The sequence below is a fragment of the Salvelinus fontinalis genome, unplaced genomic scaffold, assembly GCF_029448725.1.
Source record: "Salvelinus fontinalis isolate EN_2023a unplaced genomic scaffold, ASM2944872v1 scaffold_0005, whole genome shotgun sequence".
Lineage (NCBI taxonomy): Eukaryota > Metazoa > Chordata > Actinopteri > Salmoniformes > Salmonidae > Salvelinus > Salvelinus fontinalis.
This window is the reverse complement of record NW_026600214.1, coordinates 1,100,270-1,125,269: the sequence shown is the minus strand read 5'-3', so window position 1 is coordinate 1,125,269 and position 25,000 is coordinate 1,100,270. Positions and strand designations below refer to the sequence as shown.

Here is a 25,000-nt window from a genome sequence, read left to right as displayed (position 1 = left end):
GTGTTAGAGAGGTCTCTGTGTGTGTTAGAGAGGTCTATGTGTGTGTTAGAGAGCTCTCTGTGTGTGTTAGAGAGGTCTCTGTGTTTGTTAGAGAGGTCTCTGTGTGTTAGAGAGGTCTCTGTTTGTGTTAGAGAGGTCTCTCTGTGTGTGTTAGAGAGGTCTATGTGTGTCTTAGAGAGGTCTCTCTGTGTGTGTTAGAGAGGTCTCTGTGTGTTAGAGAGGTCTCTGTGTATGTAAGAGAGGTCTCTCTGTGTGTTAGAGAGGTCTCTGTGTGTGTTAGAGAGGTCTCTGTGTGTGTTAGAGAGGTCTCTCTGTGTATCAGAGAGGTCTCTCTGTGTGTGTTAGAGAGGTCTCTGTGTGTGTTAGAGAGGTCTCTGTGTGTGTTAGAGAGGTCTCTGTGTTTGTTAGAGAGGTCTATGTGTGTTAGAGAGGTCTCTGTGTGTGTTAGAGAGGTCTCTGTGTGTTAGAGAGGTCTCTGTGTGTGTTAGAGAGGTCTCTGTGTGTGTTAGAGAGGTCTCTGTGTGTGTTAGAGAGGTCTCTGTGTGTTAGAGAGGTCTCTATGTGTGTTAGAGAGGTCTCTGTGTGTTAGAGTGGTCTCTCTGTGTGTTAGAGAGGTCTCTGTGTATGTAAGAGAGGTCTCTGTGTGTTAGAGAGGTCTCTGTGTATGTAAGGGAGGTCTCTGCGTGTCTTAGAGAGGTCTCTGTGTGTTAGAGAGGTCTCTGTGTATGTAAGAGAGGTATCTGTGTGTTTTAGAGAGGTCTCTGTCTGTGTTAGAGATGTCTATGTGTGTTTTAGAGGGGTCTATGTGTGTGCGTATCAGAGAGGTGGTCTTATCTGGAATAGATGCTCCCTCCTATAGACCCCCCCCCCCCCCCCCCCGCTAACCAGAGAATGTTGGCTTCAATAAAATACTATTTGAAATCTTTAAAATAATATATTTTATTTGTGTATCCTGTATTAGTTCATCTGTTCCAAAGTGACCAGAGGAGGTCTATCATGGAAAGCTGTAAAACATCCCACAAACATAAAATACCTGATTCTATTGGTTCCTTAGGGCAGGGGACCCCTATTCCGTTCCATGTGTTTGATCTGTTCCTCAGCTAACACAGCTACCTCAACATGTCGACTAATCATCAAGTCCTTGACCAGGTGAATCAGGTGACATAGTACAGGGATACAACAACATGGTGAAAGGTCTGGGGGTCCCAGAGGAGAGGTTTATAAAACCACTGGCATAGGGTGTTATTGTGGTTCTATTGGTTCCATAGGGTGTTAATGTGGTTCTATTGGTTCCATAGGGTGTTATTGTGGTTCTATTGGTTCCATAGGGTATTATTGTGGTTATATTGGTTCCGTAGGGTGTTAATGTGGTTCTATTGGTTCCATAGGGTGTTATTGTGGTTCTATTGGTTCCATAGGGTGTTATTGTGGTTCTATTGGTTCTGTAGGGTGTTATTGTGGTTCTGTTGGTTCTGTAGGGTGTTATTGTGGTTCTATTGGTTCCATAGGGTGTTATTGTGGTTCTATTGGTTCCGTAGGGTGTTATTGTGGTTCTATTGGTTCCGTAGGGTGTTATTGTAGTTCTATTGGTTCCGTAGGGTGTTATTGTAGTTCTATTGATTCCATAGGGTGTTATTGTGGTTCTATTGGTTCCGTAGGGTGTTAATGTGGTTCTATTGGTTCCATAGGGTGTTATTGTGGTTCTATTGGTTCCATAGGGTGTTATTGTGGTTCTATTGGTTCCATAGGGTGTTATTGTAGTTCTATTGGTTCCATAGGGTGTTATTGTAGTTCTATTGGTTCCATAGGGTGTTATTGTGGTTCTATTGGTTCCATAGGGTGTTATTGTAGTTATATTGGTTCCATAGGGTGTTATTGTGGTTCTATTGGTTCTGTAGGGTGTTATTGTGGTTCTATTGGTTCCGCAGGGTGTTATTGTGGTTCTAATAGTTCCATATGGTGTTATTGTAGTTCTATTGGTTCCATAGGGTGTTATTGTGGTTCTATTGGTTCCATAGGGTTTTATTGTGGTTCTATTGGTTCCATAGGGTGTTATTGTGGTTCTATTGGTTCCATAGGGTGTTATTGTGATTCTATTGGTACCATAGGGTGTTATTGTGGTTCTATTGGTTCCATAGGGTGTTATTGTAGTTCTGATGTTTTCTTACCTGACTCAATGGAACCAACCCCGCCCACCTGGCATGCCCTCCATGCAGGCTAAAGCAAACGTTGCGGCCAGTTTCCCAGACAATGATTAGTCCTAGTCCTGTTCTTAACACTGGGGCCTGTTTCCCAGACACAGATTAGTCCTAGTCTTGTTCGTAACACGTGGGGCCAGTTTCCCAGACACAGATTAGTCCTAGTCCTGTTCTTAACACTTGGGGCCAGTTTCCCAGACACAGAGTAGTCCTAGTCCTATTCTTAACACGTGGGGCCAGTTTCCCAGACACAGAGTAGTCCTAGTCCTGTTCTTAACACTTGGGTCCAGTTGCCAGACACAGATTAGGTCTAGTCCTGTTAACACTTGGGGCCAGTTGCCAGACACAGATTAGGTCTAGTCCTGTTAACACTTGGGGCCAGTTTCCCAGACAGAGATTACACATTGTCCTGTTCCTAAAAGCACTTTCAGTAGAGCTTTTCTATGGAGAATGCTTTTTAGTCCAGGTCTAGGCTTAATATATGTCTGGGAACCGGCCCCAAAATATTTGGAAGTTATGAAATAGTATTTGAACCCAGGACTGTCCACAACAGTTCTGCCCCACTGAGTTTATGTCAATGAGGACCAACCAGGTCCATCCCTGGAAACCCCAGAGATATATTTGGTTGCACTCCATTTCCTGGTACAGAAATGACCAGGTATTTGAAACCTGATGTTGAACTGCTGGTCAATGAAAGGGCATGGTGTGTCACATGATCATGACTGAGTTGACCTGACAGAGTGTTATCAGCTGAGGTTCATCTTTGCTCTTTGAAGCCTTCTAAGTATGTGCTCTATCAAACTCTATGGCCCGTGTCAAACTCTATGGCCCGTGTTCTCCTTTCTGAGACACACCTCCTCCTTCCAGGCGACTCTAACACACTGTGTGTGCTCTATCAAACTCTATGGCCCGTGTTCTCCTTTCTGAGACACACCCCCTCCTTCCAGGCGACTCTAACACACTGTGTGTGCTCTATCAAACTCTATGGCCCCTGTCCGGAATGCAGGCCACTTTTCCCTTTTTTTAAAGGGTTGACATTTTCAGAAGCTTCTAAATGTGTGTGTCCTTGATAGTCTCTATGACAGTGCAGAAAGCCCGTACCCCATGGCTCTTTGGCATTTGAACGACTCACTGTGTGTGTGTACGTGCGTGTGTACTTCTGTGTGTGTGTGTGTGTACGAGCCACTGCCAAGTTAAGGGGGGCTTTGGAATTGGTGGGGGTGGATGAACAGAGGAAGGGATAAGGGGATAGGAACACCTCTCTTTACTACAGTGCCAAAGAAGGCTCCAGGACCAGCCAGGAGGGACAGTAGCTCCTCTCTCAACCCGACTGAGAGAGCCCGCAGGGGGGCAGGAGGAGGCAGACAGGACCCTTAACATCCAAACCTCTGGAGCCAGGCAGGAGGTGAAAAGGGAGAGCAAGGGGGGAGCCTGCACCGTGGTGCTTCGTCTTCTGGAGCTGATTCATCTTTATTGGAATACCAGACAAGAAGAACAAGAGATTACCAGACCAGAAGAAGAAGAGAGTACCAGACCAGAAGACGAAGAGAGTACCAGACCAGAAGAAGAAGAGATTACCAGACCAGAAGAACAAGAGAGTACCAGACCAGAAGAAGAAGAGAGTACCAGACCAGAAGAAGAAGAGTACCAGACCAGAAGAAGAAGAGTACCAGACCAGAAGAAGAAGGGTTTACCAGACCAGAAGAAGAAGAGATTACCAGACCAGAAGAAGAAGAGAGTACCAGACCAGAAGAAGAAGAGAGTACCAGACCAGAAGAAGAAGAGAGTACCAGACCAGAAGAAGAAGAGAGTACCAGACCAGAAGAAGAGGAGAGTACCAGACCAGAATAAGAATAAGAGATTACCAGACCAGAAGAAGAAGAGAGTACCAGACCAGAAGAAGAGGAGAGTACCAGACCAGAAGAAGAGGAGGGTACCAGACCAGAAGAAGAAGAGAGTACCAGACCAGAAGAAGAGGAGAGTACCAGACCAGAAGAAGAGGAGAGTACCAGACCAGAAGAAGAAGAGATTACCAGACCAGAAGAAGAAGAGAGAAAAGAAGATAACGAATAGAGAAGAAGAGAATAGAAGTGAGATAGTCTGGTGTAGGAGGAGGAGAAGGAGGAGGAGAGGGCTGGGATTTCTCTCGCTCCTCTGGCTACACACGACAGGATGGAGGAAGACGAGGACGAGGTGATGTGTGTGTGTGTGTGTGTGTGTGTGTGTGTGTGTGTGTGTGTGTGTGTGTGTGTGTGTGTGTGTGTGTGTGTGTTATCCTTTACAGCGGCTGTATATTATCCTTGTCTTCAGTTATCAGTGGATGTAGCTAGCTACCTGAGCCGTGTTGACATCTGCATCACAAACGGCACCCTGTTAAAAACCTGTTGAGTTAACAACTGATCCAGGATCTGTGCCGTATTACAACAGAGACTCACTCTGCAGAGTTAACAACTGATCCAGGATCTGTGCCGTATTACAACAGAGACTCACTCTGCAGAGTTAACACCTGATCCAGGATCTGTGCCGTATTACTACAAAGACTCACTCTGCAGAGTTAACAGCTGATCCAGGATCTGTGCCGTATTACAACAAAGACTCACTCTCCAGAGTTAACAACTGATCCAGGATCTGTGCCGTATTACAACAGAGACTCACTCTGCAGAGTTTACAACTGATCCAGGATCTGTGCCGTATTATTACAAAGACTCACTCTGCAGAGTTTACACCTGATCCAGGATCTGTGCCGTATTATTACAAAGACTCACTCTGCAGCAACACAGCTGTTGGGTTGAATTGGCTAAATGTGACGATGTAGAGATTTAAACCAAAACTGAATAATAAGCCTATAGTCGACCCTATGCAAGAGGTGTCACTACAGTCCCTGGTTCGATTCCAGGCTGTAACACATCCGGCCGTGATTGGGAGTCCCATAGGGTGGCGCACAATTAGCCCAGCGTCGTCTGGTAGGCCGTCATTGTAATTAAGAATTTGTAAAAAAATAAAATAATTAAAAAGCTTTTTTAAAGGTGGTTAAATTTCAAGTTTAATTGATGTTTGCGGAACAACTCAATGAAAACGTCAAACAGAAGTGAATGTTGGAGTTGTTATTCCTGATTCTATTGTTGATATGAGGTTGTTATTCCTGATTCTATGGTTGATATGAGGTTGTTATTCCTGATTCTATGGTTGATATGAGGTTGTTATTCCTGATTCTATGGTTGATATGAGGTTGTTATTCCTGATTCTATGGTTGATATGAGGTTGTTATTCCTGATTCTATGGTTGATATGAGGTTGTTATTCCTGATTCTATGGTTGATATGAGGTTGTTATTCCTGATTCTATGGTTGATATGAGGTTGTTATTCCTGATTCTATGGTTGATATGAGGTTGTTATTCCTGATTCTATGGTTGATATGAGGTTGTTATTCCTGATTCTATGGTTGATATGAGGTTGTTATTCCTGATTCTATGGTTGATATGAGGTTGTTATTCCTGATTCTATGGTTGATATGAGGTCTGTGTTCTGGTGACGTGTTTCCTTTGGGGTCACATAACAGTCACAAGTTAGGTTGTATTTCGAACTGATCTGTAGCCAGTCCCATAGAAATAGATTATATCATTATTTTTATTTATATATTATTATATATTTTTTTTTTATGTTAACCTTTATTTAACTAGGCAAGTCAGTTAAGAACAAATTCTTATTTACAATGGTGGCCTACACCGGCCAAACCCAGGTTGTGATACAGCCTGGAATCGAACCAGGGTGTCTGTAGTGACGCCTCTAGCACTAGCGATGCAGTGCCTTAGACCGCTGCGCCACTCGGGAGCCCAGTATTGATGCTCTATCTAATTTCATGACCTGCTCTGTGTTCCCTTTGAACATTGATCCAAATGCCTTGGTTCTTATGTTTGTAACAGACCTCAGATCTGTGTTTCCTGTTGTCTCATTGGTCTGTCTGAATGCCTGTTGTGTCAGAAATACTGATCTCAGATCTGTGTTTCCTGTTGTCCCATTGGTCTGTCTGAATGCCTGTTGTGTCAGAAATACTGATCTCAGATCTGTGTTTCCTGTTGTCTCATTGGTCTGTCTGAATGCCTGTTGTGTCAGAAATACTGATCTCAGATCTGTGTTTCCTGTTGTCTCATTGGTCTGTCTGAATGCCTGTTGTGTCAGAAATACTGATCTCAGATCTGTGTTTCCTGTTGTCTCATTGGTCTGTCTGAATGCCTGTTGTGTTTAGAAATACTGACCTCAGATCTGTGTTTCCTGTTGTCTCATTGGTCTGTCTGAATGCCTGTTGTGTTTAGAAATACTGACCTCAGATCTGTGTTTCCTGTTGTCTCATTGGTCAAATTAGTCATCTCCCTGGTGTTGCTAATGAACATGGTAGCTGTTGAATCTAAGCTGACCAGAGAATGTTTCCCTTGCTGTTTAGCGGGCTGCATCGCTCACCTGTTATGTTTACAACTGATTTCTCCGTGTGGTTTGAGTGTCGGTACCTATTTTAATACCTTACACTGTTCTTTTTTTTGGACAGATTATGTTGTACGTCGGACATGTTTTAAGACGTACCGTTGCTAGGTAACAGTCCGATACGCGAGCGGAGATGAGAAGGACGTCTACATTGTTTACTCTGGGTTGAATGGGATAGACAACAGTCCACTGATTCAGTTTGACGCGTTGACGTCCGGTGTAAGGAAGTCCTGGCGTGACCACTTCCGCTTCAACTTTTTGAAGGTTTTTGAATGATCTTCAAGCTCAATAAAAAGCACTAAAACAATAACACAGTCAAATATCTTCATGATAAAATACATAAAAGTGACCTGTGTTTGTTGTTGTAGAACGGACGGAATGTCTTGGTTCTCGTGTTACCATCTAACTGACTTGTCTCCCATATGGAACCCTATGGGCCCTGGTTAAAAGACTCAGGTTGTCTCCCATATGGAACCCTATGAGCCCTGGTTAAAAGACTCAGGTTGTCTCCCATATGGAACCCTATGGGCCCTGGTTAAAAGACTCAGCTTGTCTCCCATATGGAACCCTATGGGCCCTGGTTAAAAGACTCAGGTTGTCTCCCGTATGGAACCCTATGGGCCCTTGTTAAAAGACTCAGCTTGTCTCCCATATGGAACCCTATGGGCCCTGGTTAAAAGACTCAGGTTGTCTCCCATATGGAACCCTATGAGCCCTGGTTAAAAGACTCAGGTTGTCTCCCATATGGAACCCTATGGGCCCTGGTTAAAAGACTCAGCTTGTCTCCCATATGGAACCCTATGGGCCCTGGTTAAAAGACTCAGGTTGTCTCCCATATGGAACCCTATGAGCCCTGGTTAAAAGACTCAGGTTGTCTCCCATATGGAACCCTATGGGCCCTGGTTAAAAGACTCATGTTGTCTCCCATATGGAACCCTATGGGCCCTGGTTAAAAGTAGTGCACTATAAAGGGAATATGGTTACATTTTGGCATTAGTTCTTATGTTTATATCACTGACCTGAGACCTGTGTTTCTTGATATAGAACGGTTTGAATGCATTAGTTATTATGTTTATCAACTGACTCCAGGCCTGTCTCTCTCTGTTATGGAATGATCTGAATGCCTTAGTTATAATGTTTATCAACTGACTCCAGGCCTGTCTCTCTCTGTTATAGAATGGTCTGAATGCCTTAGTCATTATGTTTAATTAGCTGACCTGAGACCTGTGTTTCTCTGTTCCAGAATGGTCTGAATGCCTTAGTTATTATGTTTAATAAGCTGACCTGAGACCTGTGTTTCTCTGTTCCAGAATGGTCTGAATGCCTTAGTTATTATGTTTAATAAGCTGACCTGAGACCTGTGTTTCTCTGTTCCAGAATGGTCTGAATGCCTTAGTCATTATGTTTAATTAGCTGACCTGAGACCTGTGTTTCTCTGTTCCAGAATGGTCTGAATGCCTTAGTTATTATGTTTACTAAGCTGACCTGAGACCTGTGTTTCTCTGTTCCAGAATGGTCTGAATGCCTTAGTCATTATGTTTAATTAGCTGACCTGAGACCTGTGTTTCTCTGTTCCAGAATGGTCTGAATGCGCTGCACCTGGCAGCTAAGGAGGGCCATGAGGACCTGGTGGAAGAACTACTGGAGAGAGGCTCCGCCGTCGACTCTGCCACTAAGGTACAGGAAGTAAATGTCAGGAAGTAAACCCAAAATTCCAATTGAATAATTGAAACAAATCTGTTTTCAAATGACTTCTCAATAACCTGAAGCTATTTATGACTTTTATTTATATTTTTGGGGATATTTTTTCATATTTTTTATTAAATTGACCCCAACCAATATTCCCTCTAAGCTCCCCTGAGACTGCCACACATAATATATATCAGCCTGGGCAGAGAAGCACGAGTATGGAACTTCAACTAACTTGTTTTGAGTTTTCCTTGTTAGTTAACACTGTCAACGTGTCCCTTTACTGTGGGAATTGTGATCGAATCAAGGCAATATTAGCCACTTTCAATGCAACGTACCCGAAAACCAAACACACTATGCAAGATTTAGTTTTCATAACTAAACTATGCGAGAGATGTTGTTATAGAGAGAACAAGGAGTAGGATTCTACTGCCGTCGACAGGTACAACTCATGTCCCATACTCTACACAGACCGGTGGGCTATAACCAATCAGAGCTGCAGTAAGCCGATATGCAAATAGAACATTGCCATATATGGATCTGTGCCATTCACTTTGAACTGGACTGTGTTTACAGCATGAGCGGTCGTGAGAAGATGCGCTTGTTTTGAGATCAAAGAGAGAGCTGCATGTAGCCGCGTGTGAACATTGGTTCGTATTCTTTGCTAGTTATAGATCATCTGTAGTCAGCAATGGGGGAGTGATTGCTTCCTACAAGAGCACAAAACATGTACATTTCTAGACATCTTTGAAAAGCGAGTCAGACAAGGAGCTTTTTTTTGTCTTAAAGGGGCAGTGTTTTATTTTGAGACAGGCTTGAATAAGCTAAGTAGCCAATAGGCAGAGGGTAGCATAATGTGTCTGATTCTCTGTAATAGTGGTGTGGGAATAATGATTCATTTTATCTTATAAAGTGGTTTCTTGCATCAAACAACACCAAAGGCATTTTCAGTCACCTCCTTGTCTGAAGGACAAGTGGATAAACAGTTTAATGTCAAGCCCTGCATGTTTTTTTCGAAAGTCTCATGGGATGTAGGACTACGTTGAACACCACACATTGGCTGCTACTGTAGGCCGAATGATAGAACAGCTGTTTCCATGTTAAAATGTTCTAGGATGCATTTTCTCCATTGTTTTTGATTGTAGCCTACTCTGGTTGTGATCACATAGCCACAGTAGCCTACTTGGCCACTGTTATAACTGTAACTTTAAGTTGGGTACAGCCTCAGTTACAACCTCAGTTACAGCCTCAGTTACAGCCTCAGTGTTCACAGTAAAACTGTAATTTAAATCGGGTACAGCCTCAGTGTTCACAGTAAAACTGTAACTCAAAGCGGCTACAGCCTCAGTGTTCACAGTAAAACTGTAACTCAAAGCGGCTACAGCCTCAGTGTTCACAGTAAAACTGTAACTCAAAGCGGCTACAGCCTCAGTGTTCACAGTAAAACTGTAACTCAAAGCGGGTACAGCCTCAGTGTTCACTGTAAAACTGTAACTCAAAGCGGCTACAGCCTCAGTGTTCACGGTAAAACTGTAACTCAAAGCGGCTACAGCCTCAGTGTTCACAGTAAAACTGTAACTCAAAGCGGCTACAGCCTCAGTGTTCACGGTAAAACTGTAACTCAAAGCGGCTACAGCCTCAGTGTTCACGGTAAAACTGTAACTCAAATCGGCTACAGCCTCAGTGTTCACGGTAAAACTGTAACTCAAAGCGGCTACAGCCTCAGTGTTCACGGTAAAACTGTAACTCAAAGCGGCTACAGCCTCAGTGTTCACGGTAAAACTGTAACTCAAAGCGGCTACAGACTCAGTGTTCACAGTAAAACTGTAACTCAAAGCGGGTACAGCCTCAGTGTTCACAGTAAAACTGTAACTCAAAGCGGCTACAGCCTCAGTGTTCACAGTAAAACTGTAACTCAAAGCGGCTACAGCCTCAGTGTTCACAGTAAAACTGTAACTCAAAGCGGCTACAGCCTCAGTGTTCACAGTAAAACTGTAACTCAAAGCGGCTACAGCCTCAGTGTTCACAGTAAAACTGTAACTCAAAGCGGCTACAGCCTCAGTGTTCACAGTAAAACTGTAACTCAAAGCGGCTACAGCCTCAGTGTTCACAGTAAAACTGTAACTCAAAGCGGCTACAGACTCAGTGTTCACAGTAAAACTGTAACTCAAAGCGGGTACAGCCTCAGTGTTCACAGTAAAACTGTAACTCAAAGCGGCTACAGCCTCAGTGTTCACAGTAAAACTGTAACTCAAAGCGGCTACATTCTCAGTGTTCACAGTAAAACTGTAACTCAAAGCGGCTACAGCCTCAGTGTTCACAGTAAAACTGTAACTCAAAGCGGCTACAGCCTCAGTGTTCAGAGTAAAACTGTAACTCAAAGCGGCTACAGCCTCAGTGTTCACAGTAAAACTGTAACTCAAAGCGGCTACAGCCTCAGTGTTCACAGTAAAACTGTAACTCAAAGCGGCTACAGCCTCAGTGTTCACAGTAAAACTGTAACTCAAAGCGGCTACAGCCTCAGTGTTCACAGTAAAACTGTAACTCAAATCGGCTACAGCCTCAGTGTTCACAGTAAAACTGTAACTCAAAGCGGCTACAGCCTCAGTGTAAAGCGGGTACAGCCTCAGTGTTCACAGTAAAACTGTAACTCAAAGCGGCTACAGCCTCAGTGTTCACAGTAAAACTGTAACTCAAAGCGGCTACAGCCTCAGTGTTCACAGTAAAACTGTAACTCAAAGCGGGTACAGCATCAGTGTTCACTGTAAAACTGTAACTCAAAGCGGCTACAGCCTCAGTGTTCACAGTAAAACTGTAACTCAAAGCGGCTACAGCCTCAGTGTTCACAGTAAAACTGTAACTCAAAGCGGCTACAGCCTCAGTGTTCACAGTAAAACTGTAACTCAAAGCGGCTACAGCCTCAGTGTTCACAGTAAAACTGTAACTCAAAGCGGCTACAGCCTCAGTGTTCACAGTAAAACTGTAACTCAAAGCGGCTACAGCCTCAGTGTTCACAGTAAAACTGTAACTCAAAGCGGCTACAGCCTCAGTGTTCACAGTAAAACTGTAACTCAAAGCGGCTACAGCCTCAGTGTTCACAGTAAAACTGTAACTCAAAGCGGCTACAGCCTCAGTGTTCACAGTAAAACTGTAACTCAAAGCGGCTAAAGCCTCAGTGTTCACAGTAAAACTGTAACTCAAAGCGGCTACAGCCTCAGTGTTCACAGTAAAACTGTAACTCAAAGCGGCTACAGCCTCAGTGTTCACAGTAAAACTGTAACTCAAAGCGGCTACAGCCTCAGTGTTCACAGTAAAACTGTAACTCAAAGCGGCTACAGCCTCAGTGTTCACAGTAAAACTGTAACTCAAAGCGGGTACAGCCTCAGTGTTCACAGTAAAACTGTAACTCAAAGCGGGTACAGCCTCAGTGTTCACTGTAAAACTGTAACTCAAAGCGGCTACAGCCTCAGTGTTCACTGTAAAACTGTAACTCAAAGCGGCTACAGCCTCAGTGTTCACAGTAAAACTGTAACTCAAATTGGCTACAGCCTCAGTGTTCACAGTAAAACTGTAACTCAAAGCGGCTACAGCCTCAGTGTTCACAGTAAAACTGTAACTCAAAGCGGCTACAGCCTCAGTGTTCACAGTAAAACTGTAACTCAAAGCGGCTACAGCCTCAGTGTTCACAGTAAAACTGTAACTCAAAGCGGCTACAGCCTCAGTGTTCACAGTAAAACTGTAACTCAAAGCGGCTACAGCCTCAGTGTTCACAGTAAAACTGTAACTCAAAGCGGCTACAGACTCAGTGTTCACAGTAAAACTGTAACTCAAAGCGGCTACAGACTCAGTGTTCACAGTAAAACTGTAACTCAAAGCGGCTACAGACTCAGTGTTCACAGTAAAACTGTAACTCAAAGCGGCTACAGCCTCAGTGTTCACAGTAAAACTGTAACTCAAAGCGGCTACAGCCTCAGTGTTCACAGTAAAACTGTAACTCAAAGCGGCTACAGCCTCAGTGTTCACAGTAAAACTGTAACTCAAAGCGGCTACAGCCTCAGTGTTCACAGTAAAACTGTAACTCAAAGCGGCTACAGCCTCAGTGTTCACAGTAAAACTGTAACTCAAAGCGGCTACAGCCTCAGTGTTCACTGTAAAACTGTAACTCAAAGCGGCTACAGCCTCAGTGTTCACAGTAAAACTGTAACTCAAAGCGGCTACAGCCTCAGTGTTCACAGTAAAACTGTAACTCAAAGCGGCTACAGCCTCAGTGTTCACAGTAAAACTGTAACTCAAAGCGGCTACAGCCTCAGTGTTCACAGTAAAACTGTAACTCAAATCGGCTACAGCCTCAGTGTTCACAGTAAAACTGTAACTCAAAGCGGCTACAGCCTCAGTGTTCACAGTAAAACTGTAACTCAAAGCGGCTACAGCCTCAGTGTTCACAGTAAAACTGTAACTCAAAGCGGCTACAGCCTCAGTGTTCACAGTAAAACTGTAACTCAAAGCGGCTACAGCCTCAGTGTTCACAGTAAAACTGTAACTCAAAGCGGCTACAGCCTCAGTGTTCACAGTAAAACTGTAACTCAAAGCGGCTACAGCCTCAGTGTTCACAGTAAAACTGTAACTCAAAGCGGCTACAGCCTCAGTGTTCACAGTAAAACTGTAACTCAAAGCGGGTACAGCATCAGTGTTCACTGTAAAACTGTAACTCAAAGCGGCTACAGCCTCAGTGTTCACAGTAAAACTGTAACTCAAAGCGGCTACAGCCTCAGTGTTCACAGTAAAACTGTAACTCAAAGCGGCTACAGCCTCAGTGTTCACAGTAAAACTGTAACTCAAAGCGGCTACAGCCTCAGTGTTCACAGTAAAACTGTAACTCAAAGCGGCTACAGCCTCAGTGTTCACTGTAAAACTGTAACTCAAAGCGGCTACAGCCTCAGTGTTCACAGTAAAACTGTAACTCAAAGCGGCTACAGCCTCAGTGTTCACAGTAAAACTGTAACTCAAAGCGGCTACAGCCTCAGTGTTCACAGTAAAACTGTAACTCAAAGCGGCTACAGCCTCAGTGTTCACAGTAAAACTGTAACTCAAAGCGGCTACAGCCTCAGTGTTCACAGTAAAACTGTAACTCAAAGCGGCTACAGCCTCAGTGTTCACAGTAAAACTGTAACTCAAAGCGGCTACAGCCTCAGTGTTCACAGTAAAACTGTAACTCAAAGCGGCTACAGCCTCAGTGTTCACAGTAAAACTGTAACTCAAATCGGCTACAGCCTCAGTGTTCACAGTAAAACTGTAACTCAAATCGGCTACAGCCTCAGTGTTCACAGTAAAACTGTAACTCAAAGCGGCTACAGCCTCAGTGTTCACAGTAAAACTGTAACTCAAAGCGGCTACAGCCTCAGTGTTCACAGTAAAACTGTAACTCAAAGCGGCTACAGCCTCAGTGTTCACAGTAAAACTGTAACTCAAAGCGGCTACAGCCTCAGTGTTCACAGTAAAACTGTAACTCAAAGCGGCTACAGCCTCAGTGTTCACAGTAAAACTGTAACTCAAAGCGGCTACAGACTCAGTGTTCACAGTAAAACTGTAACTCAAAGCGGCTACAGCCTCAGTGTTCACAGTAAAACTGTAACTCAAAGCGGCTACAGCCTCAGTGTTCACAGTAAAACTGTAACTCAAAGCGGGTACAGCATCAGTGTTCACTGTAAAACTGTAACTCAAAGCGGCTACAGCCTCAGTGTTCACAGTAAAACTGTAACTCAAAGCGGCTACAGCCTCAGTGTTCACAGTAAAACTGTAACTCAAAGCGGCTACAGCCTCAGTGTTCACAGTAAAACTGTAACTCAAAGCGGCTACAGCCTCAGTGTTCACAGTAAAACTGTGACTCAAAGCGGCTACAGCCTCAGTGTTCACAGTAAAACTGTGACTCAAAGCGGGTACAGCCTCAGTGTTCACTGTAAAACTGTGACTCAAAGCGGCTACAGCCTCAGTGTTCACAGTAAAACTGTAACTCAAAGCGGCTACAGCCTCAGTGTTCACAGTAAAACTGTAACTCAAAGCGGCTACAGCCTCAGTGTTCACAGTAAAACTGTAACTCAAAGCGGCTACAGCCTCAGTGTTCACAGTAAAACTGTAACTCAAAGCGGCTACAGCCTCAGTGTTCACAGTAAAACTGTAACTCAAAGCGGCTACAGCCTCAGTGTTCACAGTAAAACTGTAACTCAAAGCGGCTACAGCCTCAGTGTTCACAGTAAAACTGTAACTCAAAGCGGCTACAGCCTCAGTGTTCACAGTAAAACTGTAACTCAAAGCGGCTACAGCCTCAGTGTTCACAGTAAAACTGTAACTCAAAGCGGCTACAGCCTCAGTGTTCACAGTAAAACTGTAACTCAAAGCGGCTACAGCCTCAGTGTTCACAGTAAAACTGTAACTCAAAGCGGCTACAGCCTCAGTGTTCACAGTAAAACTGTAACTCAAATCGGCTACAGCCTCAGTGTTCACAGTAAAACTGTAACTCAAAGCGGCTACAGCCTCAGTGTAAAGCGGGTACAGCCTCAGTGTTCACAGTAAAACTGTAACTCAAAGCGGCTACAGACTCAGTGTTCACAGTAAAACTGTAACTCAAAGCGGCTACAGACTCAGTGTTCACAGTAAAACTGTAACTCAAAGCGGCTACAGCCTCAGTGTTCACAGTAAAACTGTAACTCAAAGCGGCTACAGCCTCAGTGTTCACAGTAAAACTGTAACTCAAAGCGGCTACAGCCTCAGTGTTCACAGTAAAACTGTAACTCAAAGCGGCTACAGCCTCAGTGTTCACAGTAAAACTGTAACTCAAAGCGGCTACAGCCTCAGTGTTCACAGTAAAACTGTAACTCAAAGCGGCTACAGCCTCAGTGTTCACTGTAAAACTGTAACTCAAAGCGGCTACAGCCTCAGTGTTCACAGTAAAACTGTAACTCAAAGCGGCTACAGCCTCAGTGTTCACAGTAAAACTGTAACTCAAAGCGGCTACAGCCTCAGTGTTCACAGTAAAACTGTAACTCAAAGCGGCTACAGCCTCAGTGTTCACAGTAAAACTGTAACTCAAATCGGCTACAGCCTCAGTGTTCACAGTAAAACTGTAACTCAAAGCGGCTACAGCCTCAGTGTTCACAGTAAAACTGTAACTCAAAGCGGCTACAGCCTCAGTGTTCACAGTAAAACTGTAACTCAAAGCGGCTACAGCCTCAGTGTTCACAGTAAAACTGTAACTCAAAGCGGCTACAGCCTCAGTGTTCACAGTAAAACTGTAACTCAAAGCGGCTACAGCCTCAGTGTTCACAGTAAAACTGTAACTCAAAGCGGCTACAGCCTCAGTGTTCACAGTAAAACTGTAACTCAAAGCGGCTACAGCCTCAGTGTTCACAGTAAAACTGTAACTCAAAGCGGGTACAGCATCAGTGTTCACTGTAAAACTGTAACTCAAAGCGGCTACAGCCTCAGTGTTCACAGTAAAACTGTAACTCAAAGCGGCTACAGCCTCAGTGTTCACAGTAAAACTGTAACTCAAAGCGGCTACAGCCTCAGTGTTCACAGTAAAACTGTAACTCAAAGCGGCTACAGCCTCAGTGTTCACAGTAAAACTGTAACTCAAAGCGGCTACAGCCTCAGTGTTCACTGTAAAACTGTAACTCAAAGCGGCTACAGCCTCAGTGTTCACAGTAAAACTGTAACTCAAAGCGGCTACAGCCTCAGTGTTCACAGTAAAACTGTAACTCAAAGCGGCTACAGCCTCAGTGTTCACAGTAAAACTGTAACTCAAAGCGGCTACAGCCTCAGTGTTCACAGTAAAACTGTAACTCAAAGCGGCTACAGCCTCAGTGTTCACAGTAAAACTGTAACTCAAAGCGGCTACAGCCTCAGTGTTCACAGTAAAACTGTAACTCAAAGCGGCTAGAGCCTCAGTGTTCACAGTAAAACTGTAACTCAAAGCGGCTACAGCCTCAGTGTTCACAGTAAAACTGTAACTCAAATCGGCTACAGCCTCAGTGTTCACAGTAAAACTGTAACTCAAATCGGCTACAGCCTCAGTGTTCACAGTAAAACTGTAACTCAAAGCGGCTACAGCCTCAGTGTTCACAGTAAAACTGTAACTCAAAGCGGCTACAGCCTCAGTGTTCACAGTAAAACTGTAACTCAAAGCGGCTACAGCCTCAGTGTTCACAGTAAAACTGTAACTCAAAGCGGCTACAGCCTCAGTGTTCACAGTAAAACTGTAACTCAAAGCGGCTACAGCCTCAGTGTTCACAGTAAAACTGTAACTCAAAGCGGCTACAGACTCAGTGTTCACAGTAAAACTGTAACTCAAAGCGGCTACAGCCTCAGTGTTCACAGTAAAACTGTAACTCAAAGCGGCTACAGCCTCAGTGTTCACAGTAAAACTGTAACTCAAAGCGGGTACAGCATCAGTGTTCACTGTAAAACTGTAACTCAAAGCGGCTACAGCCTCAGTGTTCACAGTAAAACTGTAACTCAAAGCGGCTACAGCCTCAGTGTTCACAGTAAAACTGTAACTCAAAGCGGCTACAGCCTCAGTGTTCACAGTAAAACTGTAACTCAAAGCGGCTACAGCCTCAGTGTTCACAGTAAAACTGTAACTCAAAGCGGCTACAGCCTCAGTGTTCACAGTAAAACTGTGACTCAAAGCGGGTACAGCCTCAGTGTTCACTGTAAAACTGTGACTCAAAGCGGCTACAGCCTCAGTGTTCACAGTAAAACTGTAACTCAAAGCGGCTACAGCCTCAGTGTTCACAGTAAAACTGTAACTCAAAGCGGCTACAGCCTCAGTGTTCACAGTAAAACTGTAACTCAAAGCGGCTACAGCCTCAGTGTTCACAGTAAAACTGTAACTCAAAGCGGCTACAGCCTCAGTGTTCACAGTAAAACTGTAACTCAAAGCGGCTACAGCCTCAGTGTTCACAGTAAAACTGTAACTCAAAGCGGCTACAGCCTCAGTGTTCACAGTAAAACTGTAACTCAAAGCGGCTACAGCCTCAGTGTTCACAGTAAAACTGTAACTCAAAGCGGCTACAGCCTCAGTGTTCACAGTAAAACTGTAACTCAAAGCGGCTACAGCCTCAGTGTTCACAGTAAAACTGTAACTCAAAGCGGCTACAGCCTCAGTGTTCACAGTAAAACTGTAACTCAAATCGGCTACAGCCTCAGTGTTCACAGTAAAACTGTAACTCAAAGCGGCTACAGCCTCAGTGTAAAGCGGGTACAGCCTCAGTGTTCACAGTAAAACTGTAACTCAAAGCGGCTACAGCCTCAGTGTTCACAGTAAAACTGTAACTCAAAGCGGCTACAGCCTCAGTGTTCACAGTAAAACTGTAACTCAAAGCGGGTACAGCCTCAGTGTTCACTGTAAAACTGTAACTCAAAGCGGCTACAGCCTCAGTGTTCACAGTAAAACTGTAACTCAAAGCGGCTACAGCCTCAGTGTTCACAGTAAAACTGTAACTCAAAGCGGCTACAGCCTCAGTGTTCACAGTAAAACTGTAACTCAAAGCGGCTACAGCCTCAGTGTTCACAGTAAAACTGTAACTCAAAGCGGCTACAGCCTCAGTGTTCACAGTAAAACTGTAACTCAAAGCGGCTACAGCCTCAGTGTTCACAGTAAAACTGTAACTCAAAGCGGCTACAGCCTCAGTGTTCACAGTAAAACTGTAACTCAAAGCGGCTACAGCCTCAGTGTTCACAGTAAAACTGTAACTCAAATCGGCTACAGCCTCAGTGTTCACAGTAAAACTGTAACTCAAAGCGGCTACAGCCTCAGTGTTCACAGTAAAACTGTAACTCAAAGCGGCTACAGCCTCAGTGTTCACAGTAAAACTGTAACTCAAAGCGGCTACAGCCTCAGTGTTCACAGTAAAACTGTAACTCAAAGCGGCTACAGCCTCAGTGTTCACAGTAAAACTGTAACTCAAAGCGGCTACAGCCTCAGTGTTCACAGTAAAACTGTAACTCAAAGCGGCTACAGCCTCAGTGTTCACAGTAAAACTGTAACTCAAAGCGGCTACAGCCTCAGTGTTCACAGTAAAACTGTAACTCAAAGCGGCTACAGCCTCAGTGTTCACAGTAAAACTGTAACTCAAAGCGGGTACAGCATCAGTGTTCACTGTAAAACTGTAACTCAAAGCGGCTACAGCCTCAGTGTTCACAGTAAAACTGTAACTCAAAGCGGCTACAGCCTCAGTGTTCACAGTAAAACTGTAACTCAAAGCGGCTACAGCCTCAGTGTTCACAGTAAAACTGTAACTCAAAGCGGCTACAGCCTCAGTGTTCACAGTAAAACTGTAACTCAAAGCGGCTACAGCCTCAGTGTTCACAGTAAAACTGTGACTCAAAGCGGGTACAGCCTCAGTGTTCACTGTAAAACTGTGACTCAAAGCGGCTACAGCCTCAGTGTTCACAGTAAAACTGTAACTCAAAGCGGCTACAGCCTCAGTGTTCACAGTAAAACTGTAACTCAAAGCGGCTACAGCCTCAGTGTTCACAGTAAAACTGTAACTCAAAGCGGCTACAGCCTCAGTGTTCACAGTAAAACTGTAACTCAAAGCGGCTACAGCCTCAGTGTTCACAGTAAAACTGTAACTCAAAGCGGCTACAGCCTCAGTGTTCACAGTAAAACTGTAACTCAAAGCGGCTACAGCCTCAGTGTTCACAGTAAAACTGTAACTCAAAGCGGCTACAGCCTCAGTGTTCACAGTAAAACTGTAACTCAAAGCGGCTACAGCCTCAGTGTTCACAGTAAAACTGTAACTCAAAGCGGCTACAGCCTCAGTGTTCACAGTAAAACTGTAACTCAAAGCGGCTACAGCCTCAGTGTTCACAGTAAAACTGTAACTCAAAGCGGCTACAGCCTCAGTGTTCACAGTAAAACTGTAACTCAAATCGGCTACAGCCTCAGTGTTCACAGTAAAACTGTAACTCAAAGCGGCTACAGCCTCAGTGTAAAGCGGGTACAGCCTCAGTGTTCACAGTAAAACTGTAACTCAAAGCGGCTACAGCCTCAGTGTTCACAGTAAAACTGTAACTCAAAGCGGCTACAGCCTCAGTGTTCACAGTAAAACTGTAACTCAAAGCGGGTACAGCCTCAGTGTTCACTGTAAAACTGTAACTCAAAGCGGCTACAGCCTCAGTGTTCACAGTAAAACTGTAACTCAAAGCGGCTACAGCCTCAGTGTTCACAGTAAAACTGTAACTCAAAGCGGCTACAGCCTCAGTGTTCACAGTAAAACTGTAACTCAAAGCGGCTACAGCCTCAGTGTTCACAGTAAAACTGTAACTCAAAGCGGCTACAGCCTCAGTGTTCACAGTAAAACTGTAACTCAAAGCGGCTACAGCCTCAGTGTTCACAGTAAAACTGTAACTCAAAGCGGCTACAGCCTCAGTGTTCACAGTAAAACTGTAACTCAAAGCGGCTACAGCCTCAGTGTTCACAGTAAAACTGTAACTCAAAGCGGGTACAGCATCAGTGTTCACTGTAAAACTGTAACTCAAAGCGGCTACAGCCTCAGTGTTCACAGTAAAACTGTAACTCAAAGCGGCTACAGCCTCAGTGTTCACAGTAAAACTGTAACTCAAAGCGGCTACAGCCTCAGTGTTCACAGTAAAACTGTAACTCAAAGCGGCTACAGCCTCAGTGTTCACAGTAAAACTGTAACTCAAAGCGGCTACAGCCTCAGTGTTCACAGTAAAACTGTAACTCAAAGCGGCTACAGCCTCAGTGTTCACTGTAAAACTGTAACTCAAAGCGGCTACAGCCTCAGTGTTCACAGTAAAACTGTAACTCAAAGCGGCTACAGCCTCAGTGTTCACAGTAAAACTGTAACTCAAAGCGGCTACAGCCTCAGTGTTCACAGTAAAACTGTAACTCAAAGCGGCTACAGCCTCAGTGTTCACAGTAAAACTGTAACTCAAAGCGGCTACAGCCTCAGTGTTCACAGTAAAACTGTAACTCAAAGCGGCTACAGCCTCAGTGTTCACAGTAAAACTGTAACTCAAAGCGGCTACAGCCTCAGTGTTCACAGTAAAACTGTAACTCAAAGCGGCTACAGCCTCAGTGTTCACAGTAAAACTGTAACTCAAAGCGGCTACAGCCTCAGTGTTCACAGTAAAACTGTAACTCAAAGCGGCTACAGCCTCAGTGTTCACAGTAAAACTGTAACTCAAAGCGGCTACAGCCTCAGTGTTCACAGTAAAACTGTAACTCAAAGCGGCTACAGCCTCAGTGTTCACAGTAAAACTGTAACTCAAAGCGGCTACAGCCTCAGTGTTCACAGTAAAACTGTAACTCAAAGCGGCTACAGCCTCAGTGTTCACAGTAAAACTGTAACTCAAAGCGGCTACAGCCTCAGTGTTCACAGTAAAACTGTAACTCAAAGCGGCTACAGCCTCAGTGTTCACAGTAAAACTGTAACTCAAAGCGGGTACAGCCTCAGTGTTCACAGTAAAACTGTAACTCAAAGCGGCTACAGCCTCAGTGTTCACAGTAAAACTGTAACTCAAAGCGGCTACAGCCTCAGTGTTCACAGTAAAACTGTAACTCAAAGCGGCTACAGCCTCAGTGTTCACAGTAAAACTGTAACTCAAAGCGGCTACAGCCTCAGTGTTCACAGTAAAACTGTGACTCAAAGCGGCTACAGCCTCAGTGTTCACAGTAAAACTGTGACTCAAAGCGGGTACAGCCTCAGTGTTCACTGTAAAACTGTGACTCAAAGCGGCTACAGCCTCAGTGTTCACAGTAAAACTGTAACTCAAAGCGGCTACAGCCTCAGTGTTCACAGTAAAACTGTAACTCAAAGCGGCTACAGCCTCAGTGTTCACAGTAAAACTGTAACTCAAAGCGGCTACAGCCTCAGTGTTCACAGTAAAACTGTAACTCAAAGCGGCTACAGCCTCAGTGTTCACAGTAAAACTGTAACTCAAAGCGGCTACAGCCTCAGTGTTCACAGTAAAACTGTAACTCAAAGCGGCTACAGCCTCAGTGTTCACAGTAAAACTGTAACTCAAAGCGGCTACAGCCTCAGTGTTCACAGTAAAACTGTAACTCAAAGCGGCTACAGCCTCAGTGTTCACAGTAAAACTGTAACTCAAATCGGCTACAGCCTCAGTGTTCACAGTAAAACTGTAACTCAAATCGGCTACAGCCTCAGTGTTCACAGTAAAACTGTAACTCAAAGCGGCTACAGCCTCAGTGTTCACAGTAAAACTGTAACTCAAAGCGGCTACAGCCTCAGTGTTCACAGTAAAACTGTAACTCAAAGCGGCTACAGCCTCAGTGTTCACAGTAAAACTGTAACTCAAAGCGGCTACAGCCTCAGTGTTCACAGTAAAACTGTAACTCAAAGCGGCTACAGCCTCAGTGTTCACAGTAAAACTGTAACTCAAAGCGGCTACAGCCTCAGTGTTCACAGTAAAACTGTAACTCAAAGCGGGTACAGCATCAGTGTTCACTGTAAAACTGTAACTCAAAGCGGCTACAGCCTCAGTGTTCACAGTAAAACTGTAACTCAAAGCGGCTACAGCCTCAGTGTTCACAGTAAAACTGTAACTCAAAGCGGCTACAGCCTCAGTGTTCACAGTAAAACTGTAACTCAAAGCGGCTACAGCCTCAGTGTTCACAGTAAAACTGTGACTCAAAGCGGCTACAGCCTCAGTGTTCACAGTAAAACTGTGACTCAAAGCGGGTACAGCCTCAGTGTTCACTGTAAAACTGTGACTCAAAGCGGCTACAGCCTCAGTGTTCACAGTAAAACTGTAACTCAAAGCGGCTACAGCCTCAGTGTTCACAGTAAAACTGTAACTCAAAGCGGCTACAGCCTCAGTGTTCACAGTAAAACTGTAACTCAAAGCGGCTACAGCCTCAGTGTTCACAGTAAAACTGTAACTCAAAGCGGCTACAGCCTCAGTGTTCACAGTAAAACTGTAACTCAAATCGGCTACAGCCTCAGTGTTCACAGTAAAACTGTAACTCAAAGCGGCTACAGCCTCAGTGTAAAGCGGGTACAGCCTCAGTGTTCACAGTAAAACTGTAACTCAAAGCGGCTACAGCCTCAGTGTTCACAGTAAAACTGTAACTCAAAGCGGCTACAGCCTCAGTGTTCACAGTAAAACTGTAACTCAAAGCGGCTACAGCCTCAGTGTTCACAGTAAAACTGTAACTCAAAGCGGCTACAGCCTCAGTGTTCACAGTAAAACTGTAACTCAAAGCGGCTACAGCCTCAGTGTTCACAGTAAAACTGTAACTCAAAGCGGGTACAGCATCAGTGTTCACTGTAAAACTGTAACTCAAAGCGGCTACAGCCTCAGTGTTCACAGTAAAACTGTAACTCAAAGCGGCTACAGCCTCAGTGTTCACAGTAAAACTGTAACTCAAAGCGGCTACAGCCTCAGTGTTCACAGTAAAACTGTAACTCAAAGCGGCTACAGCCTCAGTGTTCACAGTAAAACTGTAACTCAAAGCGGCTACAGCCTCAGTGTTCACAGTAAAACTGTAACTCAAAGCGGCTACAGCCTCAGTGTTCACAGTAAAACTGTAACTCAAAGCGGCTACAGCCTCAGTGTTCACAGTAAAACTGTAACTCAAAGCGGCTACAGCCTCAGTGTTCACAGTAAAACTGTAACTCAAAGCGGCTACAGCCTCAGTGTTCACAGTAAAACTGTAACTCAAAGCGGCTACAGCCTCAGTGTTCACAGTAAAACTGTAACTCAAAGCGGCTACAGCCTCAGTGTTCACAGTAAAACTGTAACTCAAATCGGCTACAGCCTCAGTGTTCACAGTAAAACTGTAACTCAAATCGGCTACAGCCTCAGTGTTCACAGTAAAACTGTAACTCAAAGCGGCTACAGCCTCAGTGTTCACAGTAAAACTGTAACTCAAAGCGGCTACAGCCTCAGTGTTCACAGTAAAACTGTAACTCAAAGCGGCTACAGCCTCAGTGTTCACAGTAAAACTGTAACTCAAAGCGGCTACAGCCTCAGTGTTCACAGTAAAACTGTAACTCAAAGCGGCTACAGCCTCAGTGTTCACAGTAAAACTGTAACTCAAAGCGGGTACAGCATCAGTGTTCACTGTAAAACTGTAACTCAAAGCGGCTACAGCCTCAGTGTTCACAGTAAAACTGTAACTCAAAGCGGCTACAGCCTCAGTGTTCACAGTAAAACTGTAACTCAAAGCGGCTACAGCCTCAGTGTTCACAGTAAAACTGTAACTCAAAGCGGCTACAGCCTCAGTGTTCACAGTAAAACTGTGACTCAAAGCGGCTACAGCCTCAGTGTTCACAGTAAAACTGTGACTCAAAGCGGGTACAGCCTCAGTGTTCACTGTAAAACTGTGACTCAAAGCGGCTACAGCCTCAGTGTTCACAGTAAAACTGTAACTCAAAGCGGCTACAGCCTCAGTGTTCACAGTAAAACTGTAACTCAAAGCGGCTACAGCCTCAGTGTTCACAGTAAAACTGTAACTCAAAGCGGCTACAGCCTCAGTGTTCACAGTAAAACTGTAACTCAAAGCGGCTACAGCCTCAGTGTTCACAGTAAAACTGTAACTCAAAGCGGCTACAGCCTCAGTGTTCACAGTAAAACTGTAACTCAAAGCGGCTACAGCCTCAGTGTTCACAGTAAAACTGTAACTCAAAGCGGCTACAGCCTCAGTGTTCACAGTAAAACTGTAACTCAAAGCGGCTACAGCCTCAGTGTTCACAGTAAAAGTGCACCGGATGTTTCATGGAATTTTCACAACGTTCAAGTTTACACTCAGCAGACCTGAAATTTGCTCAGTGCTTGATTCCAACCTTTATACATTTAGTTTGAATTGACCCCAACCTTTATACATTTAGTTGTAGTGTACTTAATGTAGTTAGTAGTTAATTAGCCTGGTCCCAGATCTGTTAAGACAGAAATTCAGCTGTTGACGCTGCTGCTAAAGGTTCTGAGACCTTTAGATTATGCTGAGGGTAGGGGGGGTTGGAGGGAGAGGAAGAGAGAGAGGAAGAGAGAGAGATGGAGAGAGGGGGTGGAAAAAGAGGTGGGGAGCGAGCGAGGAATTTGAAAACAAACAAACAACCAGTGGAATACAAACAACATTGTAAAGAAAAAAAAATGTATTTCACCTTTATTTAAATAAAACCTATATTTATCTGTTTATTTATTTTACCTTTCATACTTCGACTACTTGCACATTGTTACAACACTGTACATAACCAATAATATAACATTTGAAATGTCTATATTATTTGAAAACTTTTAATGAGTTTAATGTTTACTAATGTTTCCCTTGTTTTTTTCACTTTTGTTTTTTGTCTATTCCATCTGCTTTGGCAATGTAAACATGTTTCCTTTGCCAATAAAGCCCTTTGAATTGAAATTAAAGCGGGTTGGAGAGAGAGAGAGAACGGTGGAGCGAGGCCATTTATACTCTCTAGTACTAAGAAGAGGGAGGTATGGAGGGAGAGAGAGGATGAAAGCAGGATATCAGTGTCTCTAAAGTCTAAATCACTGCTAGAATTCCCAATCCTTCTGGGTGTCGAGAGAGAGAGAGAGAGAGAGAGAGAGAGAGAGAGAGAGAGAGAGAGAGAGAGAGAGAGAGAGAG

General features: G+C 44.2%; 1 protein-coding gene across 1 annotated transcript in view; it reads left to right on the top strand.

The window, feature by feature from the left end:
* Positions 1-25,000, top strand: part of LOC129841974 (ankyrin-2-like) — a 256,273-nt gene that overhangs the window by 76,888 nt on the left and 154,385 nt on the right. The window contains exon 3 of the mRNA XM_055910338.1: positions 8,256-8,354. Coding sequence (XP_055766313.1) covers positions 8,256-8,354 — 99 coding nt within the window. The remainder of the gene's footprint in view (positions 1-8,255; positions 8,355-25,000) is intronic.